Below are 13,861 nucleotides of genomic sequence, written 5' to 3'. Positions count from 1 at the left end.
AATAACTACAGCCAAGCAGCAAGATGTCAAAACCTCTACTTCCCCAGTCCTGTGCTTGCTACCTTCCATCCCCCTATAATTAGCCAGGAATGGATCCACTCTGCAGTTCGCCTTGCAGTCTCAAGAAACAACAAAAAAAAAATAATCAAGGCAGCTTCCCTCATTGAGGGCTCTGCTTCCCACCAAATCTCTCAACAGCCTCATATAACAAAGACATGACACGCTGCAGAGAGTTCAGAGTGTCATCAAGATGATGAAAGGACTGGAGCACCTCTCCGGAGGGGAAAGGCTGAGAGAGCTGCAACTGTTCAGCTCGGAGAAGAAAAGGATCTCGATGTGTACCAATACCAACAGGGAAAGATGGAGCCAGATCGTTCTCAGCAGTGCCAAGTCAGGACAGGAGGCAACGGCCACAAACTGGAGCTCAAGATGTTTCCTCTGACCACCAGGCAACACCGCTATACTATGCAGGCGATGGAGCACTAGCACAAGCTGTCCAGAGAAGCTGCTGATTTCCCTCCTTGGAGACATTTAAAAGGCACCTGGACACAGGCCCAAGAAACCTTCTCTAGGTGGCCCTGCACAGCAGTAGCATTGAAGCAGATGAACTCCAGAAGTCCTTTACAACCTCAGCCATTCTCTGTCTCCGATACACATGTAGGAAAACAGATAGGATGAGAATACCATATAGTGGAAAAGATAAGACTGACCCAGAGCACAGTATACTCATTCTTACAGTTCAGCCAACATTGCTTATTACTTAGGAACTCAGCCTGTTATGTGTGACATCTCTCCTGATACCAGCACCCGGTCCTCACACTTTACCACAAAGATGCCAGCCACCCACCAACTCACACAGATTTGAAATGCTCAGACCAGTACCATGCGGACACAGCTTAATGAGACTTGTGACTACCACAACTCACACCACCATGCTTTCCACGAGCCATCAAGAATAAGAAGCAAACAAGTATTCACATTCACAGCAAGAAAGCCATGTATACTTGACTGCAAACCAATACCCACTGGGATACATTCCTCTGAACATGAGGTGCCAAAAGGATGAGGGTAACTTCAAGACTGAGAAGCAAATACTCACAAGAGTTCAACAAGTCAAACCGGGACATTTATGTACAAATGATAAGACAAGGTTTGCAAAATCTTTCAACAGGGAAATAGCAAAGTATCAGTTCCCTGCTACTGAGAATGAAAGACACAACAATATTTCAAAAAGGTTAGTGAACATTAACTTTATACCATGTAATTCATTTTCGTACAGACAGCGTCTATCCTAAGTAAGGGAATTTGACATTAGCCTCTGAGCATCTCTGAACATCTACATATTTTGCTGCAAAGCCATGTCTGCAGAGAAAGGTTCAAAGGATTTTCATATGAGTATGTGCCTTACACGTTTAGAAAAAATAGCTTGGATATGAGCTACAAAGTGCTCAGCAAAAGTAAAACCTGAATATTAAAAAAAAAAAAAAAAAAAAAACAGTGCCAGCAATAACCCACAGAGAGCCAAGACACAACGATCAAATGAACTTTTGAAGAGTCTTCAATAAGAATTCCACTTAAGGGCTGCCAGTATGCACGGTACCTGAGAGAGCTCAAAGGCACTTAATACCATGTTTGGAAAGGCATCTACACCAGTTCTTTGTGACATGCTCAAGAACCTCATAGAATGAAGACTACATAAACGCTTGAGGATATTTTTGTGTTTAGCATCAGGTAAATGCACATAATCCTCTCCTGGACAAACACCTGCACACTGAATTCCGAGCATCTGCTTACTGGGAATCCATCCTTTCTCAGGGCTACAGGAGGAGACCAGACTTGCTTCAGGCCATATTCCCCAGCAGCACCTCCCTTTACAACTCAGAAAGCTCAGATGGCTAACTATATTTTTTAACTTGATCTGTTGATCATATTTAGCTTAGCTGGTGACAGCAAGTAGGAGGGCACTGCCAAATGCTTTAAGTCCTCTATGTTCATTGCACACATTCCTAAAAAGTGTAAGCCTTACTGAAGTGCCAAATGTCATGCCACTGTTTGCAAGTCAGACTGGTATTAAAGATTCAGAATGTCCAGTTGGAGGTTCAAAGATTTTAAGACTATGAACTCCTCTACTGTCAGCCACAATTCTTACCATGCATGACCAAGATATTTTTTCTTTCCTCATCAGTTTACAAATTCTTCTTCTTAAAAAAGTCCTTTGATAAAATTATTCAGGCCCCCTAAAATCCTACATTTGCAAGAGACGAACCGCTGGGTAAAGAACATACACATAACACAGGATTTTTATTTAAACTTTTCATGTGCTTGTTTCTGTAATAAAGTAAAACCTCTTAAAAAAAAAAACCAAACCCTTAAACTCTTCCAAGGTTCTGCTTCTTTCTTTTTACTACCTCATTCCCTTATCCTACACTGTTAATACACATACACACAACAATTCTGTTACACAGATTAGTGGGCACTGCAGAGAAAAATCCTAGAACCTTCAAGAACTGAAAACAGGATTTGTTGCACAAAATCAACAAGTTCACAAATGCAGCCAAGAATGTCCCAAAACTTCCTGCAGGAAAAGTCTGGCTGCATATTATAGGCTGAAAGGATTCCCCCCCCCCCCAGCAGAAGTAGTATTTGCTGTCTGCCAGCAACTCAAAACATGCCTCCTCTTAATGCCTAACTGAAGATGCAAGAGGCATTGTAACTGCTCACATTCCAGTGGAGCATTACATAAAGGTACACAACACACATGGCATTGCAAATTAAGTAGACATAATATATACCTCAGGCTTCAGTAGACCGTTTCCTCTGGACAGTTATTTTGGCACTGACAGAAGGAATATGACTTAGTCCAGGGCAGACTACAAAGCCTCCTAATCTTTCTGCTGTGATATCTAGCAATACTGATCTGCACATTTTTGTTCTAGGCTTTATGAAGGAAAGTTTGGAAGATGATAAATAAACTAGGATCTTTTATCTCAGATTCAGAAAACAAACATTCTGAAGGATATTTCTTACAAGAGACATGCCAAAGACAGAATCTGCAAATCAAAAGAAAGAATAATGTAATGTAGTTTTCTTGTATTAGCAGGAATTAAAGTTGTCATTTGATTAAGAAGATTAAAGAGACACGAACCAAGCAGTCCTCAGTGCTACAGCCTAATCTCAAGTGGAATGAATGTACTTATAGAGATGATTCCACTGTTCCTGAAGTTATGAAATGAAAACGGTTTCTGTTATTTAATAGTCTGAAGCATATCGCACTATTTTTCAGTTGATTCACATGAAAGATGTAGATAACAGATTCTATTTCTGTTGACAAAGACAAGAGACATGATTTTCATGTCACCAAAGGAAAAAAGATAAGACACATCCACAGCCACTTCACAGAGTTTGGACACTTCAAAGAGTTCAGATTCCCATTCTCAGCCAGTCCTTTCTTTTATTAGCTATGACACCCAGGAGAAAAAAAAAAAGTTAACTATTTGCTCTGAAAGGATATAAGCTCTGGTCTACTTTTAACCTTGAAACGTTAATCCATGCCACCAACTATGAGTTTCACACTTTCACCAAGTCAGCATACAATAAATCCTCAACCCTAGGACTGAAACAAGAAAAAAAACACCTTTCATGTAACTACTTATTTCATTGCTTTCAAATAGCCTTCTGATGGTATCTCTGAAACGTTGAAATGCATCTCCCACACATACAATTAACTTTACAGTTAGGAACATCCTTTTTGCAATGCATAAACTGTCCTGCCTTGTGCTTACATCCATGTACCATCAGCATAAGAAGAAACTAGAGATCCTAACCTGTTAGCTTGAGTACAGCCTTCTTTCAGGAGTTCAATGCTTCATTCATAACAGCTTCTGTCGTTAAGTGTTTTATTATACCAGGCAAGCTTTACAGTATGAAAGACAATAATGACATACAGTATTAGGCTGTCTCAGATAATTATAATTCAGTTTCACAAATAAAATGATTGCTCACTGGGACTGTCATCCCCTAGAGGTTTGTTTGTCCCACTACATAATACACAGCAAAAGGAAAAATATGTTCCTCCATCGTTTACAATTTGAGTTGATAAGCATCATAAAGCAACTGGTCAAATCTAGCAGGGGTTGTTTACAATCAATTATCTTCCAATAAGCAGACTGCACATACAGTACCTTTGCTGTTTGTAGGACCCTTCTCAAAGCCCTGTGCTCCTATTATCTGCTTTAAAAGGTTAGAGAGGATAGGACAGGAGGAAAAAAAGTCAGTGTTGTCAGAGAACAACAAAACAACATTGTGCAGCAATCTGATCAGCTCACTGTCCAGTTGGAAACTTACTGGTTTCAAGGTAGCCTTAAAACTAAGGAGCTGCTTACCTAAGGCTTATCTGAAAGCAAAATCTTTGCTAGTAAGGACTTCAAGGTATTCTATACCATTTATTTTAAAGCAAATAATAGGGTGAACCAGGCATAGTTATTGTTTAAAGAAGCATGCAGCTTTTTGAAAGGAAAAGGACTTGGTATTATTCTCATCAACTAAAGGTGCCTGAATCACACGTTTTGTTCTACTCTTTGGAAATTCTCCTCTCAGCAGAGCACACATTCAGAAGAGGAGTGGTCTGTTATTTATCTTAATTGCAGGTCTTACTATCTCTTTCTCTTTGGACACAAAGATTCATAAATTGAACAAACAGGAAGAGAAACTGCATTCAGATTACATAATTAGGTTTATGTAAATTGCACCTACAGCCTCAGCTTCTGAACTTCAAAGGCATTCCAGCTCCTCATTACTCCCTTGGAACAAGGCCCACTGTTTTGTTTTTATTTAAATAAGCTGGCATAGCACTTGGAGTGCTTGCAGATGAGAGGCACCGCTTAATGTGGCGATTATGGGGTTTCGAGAGTTAGGAATACAATTCGGTGCCCAGTGAAGTTGGTGGGAAGAGTTTCGCTGCACTGGAAAAGGCCCAGAGCAAGTAGCAGCCTACCGAGTCCAGAGGGCCAAACTTACCTTCGGTCCACAAAAAGCATTAAACTTTTAAAAGCCTCCTCCACTCTACTTGGATGTTTGAGTCTGCATCTCTTCGACAGCTTCATTTCATTTTCCTTCTATACTGAGAACTAAGCTAGATGAGATTGGAGAGAAAAATCCCCTGAAACTGACTATTTTAAATCGGTATGTAGGTAGTTGTTCTTAACTGTCAGATCAAGGAACGCACAGTTAATTGGGCAATGAGTATTTGAAGGGATGCTGAAAATAAGTCAAAGCCAGCTGGAAGAAATTTTACTTCTCCATCAACTGGAGAAGCTTCAAAGACAGTATGCTATGCTATGAAATTAAGTGACTCTTCAGGAGGTCTTTCTTCTTGATTTAAAAGTTGTCACTGTTGAACAAAAATGTTCTCTGAAGAACATTTTTGCCCCCAAAATAACAGGGGGTAGTGGGAGTTCAACAACCATAACGAATGCACAAGACATTCTACAGCATTTCCATCCATCCATGTACTTTAACCACACCTACAGGAGCAGACTCAGCCATCAGACTGAAAGGGTCAGGCCTGGTCAGCTAGCTCAACAGGGAAGCAAGAAGAATCCAGATTGTGTAGCTTTTCTGCCAGTGACCACCATCTAAAACCAGTGACTCTGCGTGACAGTGGCAGGGAGTGCGGTAGGGGCCACCATACCCATGCTATCTTACAAGACTCCAAATGATGATTGCTGACAATCTTTTTTTTTTTTTTTTTTTTTTTTTTTTTTTTTTTTTTTTTTAAAGCAAACACTAAGTGGGTGCGACAGCTCAGACACCAGAGAATGTTGGTTTTACTATTAATTTTGCCTACCTGAAATCCCCACTGGAATTTCAACTGGACACAGGAGCACTGTCCATTTACAACCCACACGTGTCTCTCCATGCTGTTAGGACAGCTGCTGCATTTCAAGAGGCGAGTGATGTGCATTCTTTGCATGCAACATTTTATCACAAAACAGTCAAAAAAAAAAAAGGGAAATTGTGCCAATTTAAAATACATCATAAAAAGACTTAAGTCTAAAATTCTCCAATATCTAAGACAGCTTCAGTGATTAACAGGCATGAATCAGCACTCAAGAACCAGTTACTTTTGGCAAACAGAATCTGTATTAGGACAGCATAACCGGAGAAATAACAGTCCAACTGGGAAAAATAAGCTCCAAGTCAATAGGTTATTTTATAGTGAAAATACAAAAATTATTCTCTCCAAAAAAGTAGTGCTGTAATTCACACAACTGTCCAGAAAAGCCATGTAAAGTGCAAGAATTACACAAAGGGTAAAACTAAGGACTTACGAGTAAAGCAGAAAATACAGAATTTTCAAATGAACATTTCCTGACATAAAACTTGCAGTGCTTAACTACCACCTATCTATACACAATTCAGCCATTACCATGCAGCTGGAATTTCAACTCTAGTTTCTAATCTGACTCGTGAGTATAAGCAAGTGGTTATTGATTACTTTTAAATGAGGATGTTTTCTTCCTGTGAAGTTTCTTAAATGTCTTGTAAAAGCCAAGCATTTCAGAATTCCTGTGTTAAAGCCACATCTAGAAGAAAAGTTAAGGCATTAATTCCTGAGTGAGTTTAAATCTTTTTAGGCATTTACAAGGGTCGGCTGCACTTCCTTCATGCATCACTGAGAAGGAAAAAAATGAGCTGGAATTATACTATCGAGATAGTGATGCTCACAGATGACTTCAGTACATCTGTCCCTTCTACTTGAGCTGGTTTCCCCCACACAAACTGCAATTGACTGCAAGCATCAAAGCTCATTTCATTTCAATCCACACACAGAGACCTCAAAAAAATAGCAACCAAACAAAGGTAAACACAATATTCAGTACTCTGAATCAAAGAATAAAGTTATTACCAGGCTATTTCAGACACAGCTTCACAGAGCTGAAATCCCCACGTGAGCAAACATTCTAAAACACAGCAATAAAACTGAGTCAAGGGAAACAGCTGAAAACAGACACATGCAGAGATTTATTTGATCTTATCCAAAATGCCAGTGTGCCGCATCCCACAAGCAGAAAAGTCATTAAACACTGAAGACTGAGTCCAAGCGTCTTCGCTTTTACTGTCCAAGGCAAATAGAAAGTTGCAAGTTAGTTATGGATTTTTTTTTTGTCTAGAAGTTGATATACTTAACTCAAATATGAAGCTCCCTTAAGCCCTGAAAAAAATACAGCTGTTAGCAGGTGAGGTACGGGTTCCCACCAAATTAAAATGCTGAGCGTAACAAGTAGCACTCCCATCTCTGAATTCCTCTTCTGTGAAATGGACATACACATTTCAAACTGACCTTCTCAGACATTCTTTTTACCTCCTTGTCTTCTGGAGGACCACCTGGATAACCAAGACATCTCTCTTCACATTGCTTTATTAAGCCACAAACCAGTTCTCCGTAGTTAAGAAGCACATGCCAGGTACTAACATTATTATTTTTGTACTATTATCTTTCCAAGAACCACGTACCATTTTAGCTGCATAGCAGCCTGCCAGTGTTCTAACAGAACAGATGGATGTTTTAATTGCACAAAGGCATTTAGGTATATCAGCAGTGCCACCACCATGGGAATGTTTATGCACATTTGCAGAAAGAAAGAAGGAAATAGCTGGTGAGATATGGAGGGAGGGGTAGCAGCAGAATACAAAGAGAAGAAAAAGGGAGAAAAATGATGAACGCTGCACTCCCTGATGCATCTCAGTTGAGAAACTTCATATTTTGCATATGCAGTTACTTTTATATAAAGAACTGCAACTCATGTGTTGGTACTTCACACATACTTAAGTTATGGATGCTAGCCAGGAGCACAAGAGAATGTAAGAGCTGCAAGAACTGCTGTACTTAACAGGTGTTACATACCAAGGCTTAGTGGTGGAATGCTGGGGGGGACTTGCAGCTATCTGCACTCAGCCTCAGAGCCTCTCAGAACTGCCTGCCTTGGGAAGACCCCATTCCAACCAGCACTCTTACGTAAGCAAAGGCTATCACTGCACTGGGACAGGTGGAGCAAGACCAGCACAGCTGCCATTTAACACTAGCCTGCAGAACAGGACTAGAAAATTCACTACTTTGGCCATGCCAAGATTGCCTGGATTTAAACACGTGATGTCACTGAAATGAAGTCATTCTCTTAAGCGGGAAGTTTTCCATATTACTTCCCTTGCAGGAGATTGATTGGTTACAATGATTACAAAGTAAACAAGATATATACATCCAAACTACACTGGGAAGGAAAAAAAAAAAACAACAAAAAAAAAAAAAACAGAAGAGCACAGCAGCCCACAGAGGATGTTTTTCTTTCAGCTGAAGAAGAATTCACTCACTGGGACCTTGCCTTTACAACCACTACCATAGGAAAAGCCATCCAAATGTGAACTAACTGATTTCATGTTAAATAAGGTGTTGGGTTTCAGGAAAAAAAAAAAAAAAAAAAAGCCAGTGCCCAAAAGTCAGAAGCTCTTCCTTACAGCACAGTTGCTGTCCTGCTCCAAGGAGCAGGTATGTCTATGGCATGTTTTCCCCTTAAACATCATGCAGTTATCTTAAATTGAGTCCATCAATGCATTTAATAGCTGGGCTGATTTATTCACTAAGACATGCACACAGCAAACAGCCAGCAACTGAATACATGTCTCACAGAATGTTGCCATGCCTGTGGTTTTCATCTATCACTAAGCATCCAACACCTGGAAGTCTTCATGGGACCTCAGTGGCCACACGGGGTGACCCATACTACATGCTCCCACTCTTACCTTCACAATGGACAGAGCAACATTTTCTGCAATGAAATTTCAGACAAAGCTGGATTGGTTTCTGCTCTCAGCTTTTTAAAAGGTCACATGAGCAACAAACCTCTCTTCATAAACAAAACCTGACAGCCAGTTGCCAAATTAACACCCTTAATTACATCCGGCATTTCTTCGTTTTCTGCCCACAGGCAGTCACCTACTGGAAAGCGATACATCTGATGACACCATCAGGTGCAGAAGCCCTGTGTCACACCAGAGAGCAGACAATTTAACGACAGCCAAGCGCGAGAATCAAACACCATCACCTTTCAGTAGGAAAGCAAAAAAGCCTCAAACATCCACCGTCCTGAGCCAGTCTTATAGTCCAAGTCCTTTGCCATGTAGATGCTCCACAGCACAGGGCTGAGCAAGACTCCACGCTTACTTCTGACCTAAGGGCTCATAACAAGTAAGGGCTTCTGCAGTTTTTCAAATGGCTACGTTGGTGTATTAGCCCATTTTCCTTCAGCACACAAATTGCAGAGAAGGCAAGGCCACTGGGAAAAATCTCATTTTACAAGAATTATTTTTACAGAGCAATAAGGAACACTATAACTTGTTTTTGAGAAGCCTTCTGGATCACAGCCACTGTTACGGTTTTAGGAATAGTTTAGTAAGTCTGACCTAATCGGTCTCTCAGCTACAATATCAGGACTGTAATTGCACTATGGATTCTTACAGAGTTCCATAAGCAGTAAAGGAGTATCTCAGCAGAAAGCTATTTAACCATATCCTTTTAAAGAGAGATTAAGTACTCCAAACTTTGAGGACAGTATCTTTTGTTGAGATGGATTTCAACACAGGGAGAAGTTGACATGCATGGCTAGCCGCTAATGCCCAGTTCTGCTCAAATCAGTGTTACAGGGGGTAGAGTTGGACGCTTACATCTGTAATGGGCTTTGTTTTAGCAACAGCATTACTGCACAGCAATGCTCAATCAAGAGACTGAAGAAATTGTGCACACTCAGAGTACAAGTAGAGGAGACAAAAATATGTGCTAACCACATTTTGCAGTGAGTCAAGACAGCACACAGGAGGCAGTTTTACATTCTCAGTGTCACATTTTGTTTTCTGAGCCTCTTTAATTCGGAATACTGTGTCTAAAGAACAGACATTTCACTGCAGAATGTCTATGAACAGCTACATCATCAGCTGTATCATCGCTGTAAAATCCCTGATCCTCTGCAGCTCTCCTAGTTAGTTTTTTCCAAAAAGCATATTTTCACGGCTTCCACAGCTAGAGAAATCACCACCACACGGTAACTGCTGAAATCACTGGCTGTATCACCTTACTTTGTTTGGAATTTTTAGCATTGTTTCAGCACTGAGATCTTCCAGCCTTAGAATCGTCTCTCCCCAGAAACAGAGAAGCCCAGAAGTTAACGCTGCATTCTCCTCTCCACACCCCGAGGGGATTAGGGAAAAGAATTCTTTATAGAAGCGGTGCAATGAATCCAGCCTCAGTTTACGCCATTTCACATCAGTACAAGACCAGGATCATCAAATCCTACAGAGACCACTTGCAGGAAATTACAATTGCAGGGGGATAGAGCTGCTGGTTGCTCTCTATCGACTGGGACAAGGCAGCCTGCCTAAGCCAATGACTCCAGGGCAAGCAGGAAACCACTGCTAAAATATTCCTTCTGGTACTCCTGGAGGATCATTTAATCAAAAAGGTGCTTCCAACACCGTAACTCCATAGCCAAAATTGACTATTTAATGTGATGCATATTCCTTTTTAAGTCTCCTTCCTTTCCTCCCTTTCATCACCCAGCAGAAAAATGAAAGGCCATAAGGATGACAGGAGGAGCTGCCAGGATAGTTACACGAAGTCAGCAGACGACGTATCAGCAAAGCTTCCTTCACTCTTTTGGCTGGAAACACTCTGCTACAAGCACCGGATTACAGGTGTTTCAGGTGTTGATCGCAGATCCCCCCAAAGAGATAAAGTTTTCAAAGAAACACTGCACTTTTGAAGCACAGAGGCACGCTGCCCGGGATACGGAATTACATAACATATTTGCATTCATTTAATCCCACGTATGCTTACAGATTTACATTCCTATTTCAGAGCCTCGTACAAGGAAGTCCAGAGCACACAAGCTACGTTCACCAATAGGCTGCGACACCGAAATAAAGCAGCTGCATTGAGCAGGTAGAATTCATCACTTAACGCACAAAAGCTACATGCAAACAGGCGTCGCTGCGTGCCTAGGGCTGACCGACGTCTGCTGATTCTGCTTCCTATAGAATGCATCCTGTTAGAACGGGCCAACCTAAAACGTGCCCGCGCGCTCCCGGCCGCCGGGAGCAAGGGAGCAGCGCTCCCTCCAGCACCACCTGCTGAACCCCACCCTCATCACCCGGACTCAGCAGTTATTTCTGCTCTTTCCCTATCTAACCCCGTCCTGCCAGCTCCTCGACTGAACGCCACTCGGTATCCGTGCACGGGAGATATTTTTAAGCCCCCGTAAAAGAGCACCGTTGCATAACCTCGACGCGAGAGCTAACTTTTCCACCGACACCCTCCAAACCCCGCACTCAAGGCCATACGGCGAGGCTGCCTCGGGAAGCTCTCTCCCCCCGGGACGAAGCCTGCGATAGCCTGTTCCCACAGCCCGTGACGGCAACTTCGCCGAACCCACCACCGCTCCCGCGGCACGAGGCGAGAAGCGGGCCGAGCCCGCAGGAACGCATCTCGCCCTCACGGCGGCCGTAGCGCAGCCGCTCCCTAAGCCCGGGGCCGAGCCGCGGGGACGGCAGCTCCCCTCTCCCCGCCCGCGGTCCTCCTCGCCCCCGGCTCCGCTACGAGACGACGTCAGAGCAAAGCGCCGAACCCGCGAGGACCCGCGCGTCCCGACTCACCAGCGTAGAAGCGGATGAGGCAGCCGGTCTCGGCGTCCATGCCCTCCTCCTGCACCCGCCACAGGTCCCTGAAGCCCAGCTGCGAGAGGTAGTCGTTCTGGATCCGCAGCGGCTTCTCGTGACCCTCCAGCCGCCGGCTGGTCTCCCCGTGCAGCTGCACGAACAACGCGGGCGGCCCCGCGGGCGCCTCCCGGCCGCCCCCCGCCCCCGGGCACGGCTCTCCGGGCGGCGGGCGGCCCCGGCCCGGCCCCGCACCTGCCTCCGCGCCGTCGGAGGGCGCCGGCTCCGCCTCCAGCTCGTCCGAGGACGACGAGCCGCCGCCGCCGCTGCTGTAGGGGTCCAGGCGTTCGGAGACGCTCTCGGCGCCGGGGCTGAAGCTCTCGCAGTCGGAGCCCGCCGGCCCCAGCTCGCCCAGCAGGGAGGGGCACGACAGCGGCGGTCCCGCCAGGTACAGCTCGGCCGGCGGCGCCGCGGGGCTCGGCGAGCCGCCCTCCTCCGTGCCTCCCGCGGGCGGCGCGCCTCGCGTCCCCCGCCGGTTCCCGGGCCGCTCCCCTTCGGCCGTCGGCTCGGCTGTCGCGGTAGCGGGGCCCTCCTCGGGCGGCGGGGGCTGCGGGCCCGCCTTGCCCGGCACCCGTACCACGCCGCCACTACCGCCGCCGCGCGGGCCGGGCTGCTGCAGGCGGGCGGCCACCTCGGCCGCCGTGGTCTCCAGGGTGCAGAGCACCGGGCGCAGGTAGCGGTTGGCGTGGCGCTCGTAGACGTGCACGCAGCCCCGCTGCAGGTCCCGCCGCACCCAGTCCCTCTCCGGGGGCTGCAGTGGCTGCAGCTGGCGGGGCGGCTTGGGCAGCAGCGCCTTCCTGTCCAGGCTGCGGGTGCCCAGCGGCGCGGCGGCCGCCGAGAGGTTCCTCTTCAGCCGGCCCCGCCGCAGCAGCAGCGAGCCGCCGCCCGCCCCGCCGGGGGCCGCCGGCGCCGCGGGGGGAGCCGAGCCGCCGGCCGCCCCCCGCCTCCTCCGCGGGCCGCCGGCCGCCTCCGCGCCGCTCTCCGTCGCCGGACCCTTCCCGCCCGGAGAGCGTTCGGCCGCTTCTCTCGCTCGCTGCTGCCGTTGCTGCTGCGCGGGCTCCATCGCCGCCGGGGCCGCTTGCCGCCGCCGCCCTCCTGCCGGGAGCGCCGCTCGGCCGGCCGGCGCGGAGAGGGGAGGGGGGCCCGAGCGGGGCGAGGCACCGCACCCCGGGAGGGGGAGGGGAGGGGGGGCTCAGGGTGCAGCGTTCCGCCGCTGCCCCCGCGCCGCGCGCCCGCCTCAGCCCCGCTCTCCGCTCGTCGCCAGCGCCATGAGGGAGGCGGGCAGCCAGCGAGCCCGGCGCCGCGCCCGCCCGCGCCTCATGAATATTAAGCGGCCCCGCCGCTGGGGGGAGGTGGCCCGCCGTGACGACACCGCTCGCGCGGCGAGGCGGAGCCTCGCCCATAAACACAGCGTGACGCCGGGCGGAGGAGAGCGGTGGCTGCTGGGAAATGTAGCCCCCGCCCCCGGCGACTACAGCTCCCGGCTGCGCGCGCTCCTCGGTTTGTCGTCTCCCGCTCTTTTCTTCCGTCCCTCAGGCGAGCGCTGTTCGGCGGCCGCCCGGCACAGTGTGCCCGTGGTGGAACGGCCTCATTGATCACACGCCCCCATTTCACCCACCGCGGTCGCGAGGCTGGGGCCGTCCCACCTGAGGTCATCTCGTCAGAGACGGCGTTCAGAGGGGCTAGGGGTGTTAAGGACTTGCACGCGCGCCGATGGAGCCGCTTGGTGTGAAGGGTCACTGGGAAAGCATCGTTACCCTGTCATTGTATAGGGCTAGAACGGCTGAAAATATTTCCTGACAAACTGCTGAAGAATCAGTATCTAGACGGCAATACTCCCTCCTCCCACCTGCAAATAAAGTTAATTTAAACGAATAGCTGAAAGGATAAATTACAATCAGATAAATGCAATTAGTGCAAAGGCACAAGCCTATTTATCTGCAGTATTTATTCAGAGAATTCGCTTATGCTCCTGGGGACGTTTTAGCTGAGTAACGTGGGTTGGAAGGGGCTGTAGTTGCCTGAGGTCGTTCCTTTTTAATACAGTTTGTAAAATGGCAGCAAAACATGATGCCAGAGACTCATCAGAAGTGCTGTGCTC

General features: G+C 46.8%; 1 protein-coding gene across 1 annotated transcript in view; it reads right to left on the bottom strand.

Annotated features, from left to right (window-relative positions):
• The window catches only part of PHLPP1 (PH domain and leucine rich repeat protein phosphatase 1), a gene marked incomplete at its 3' end in the record, with an annotated part of 130,073 nt that extends 117,180 nt beyond the window's left edge, over positions 1-12,893 (bottom strand). Inside the window, exon 1 of the mRNA XM_079533021.1 lies at positions 11,701-12,893. Within this exon, the coding sequence (XP_079389147.1) occupies positions 11,701-12,823 (1,123 nt within the window). The 5' untranslated portion in view covers positions 12,824-12,893. The remainder of the gene's footprint in view (positions 1-11,700) is intronic.
• Between the last annotated feature and the right edge of the window lie 968 nt (positions 12,894-13,861).

Source organism: Tetrao urogallus (assembly GCF_951394365.1).
Source record: "Tetrao urogallus genome assembly, chromosome: 3".
In the NCBI taxonomy this organism is placed as follows: domain Eukaryota; kingdom Metazoa; phylum Chordata; class Aves; order Galliformes; family Phasianidae; genus Tetrao; species Tetrao urogallus.
The sequence above is the reverse complement of the archived record's forward strand: the minus strand, read 5'-3'. Positions and strand labels throughout refer to the sequence as shown.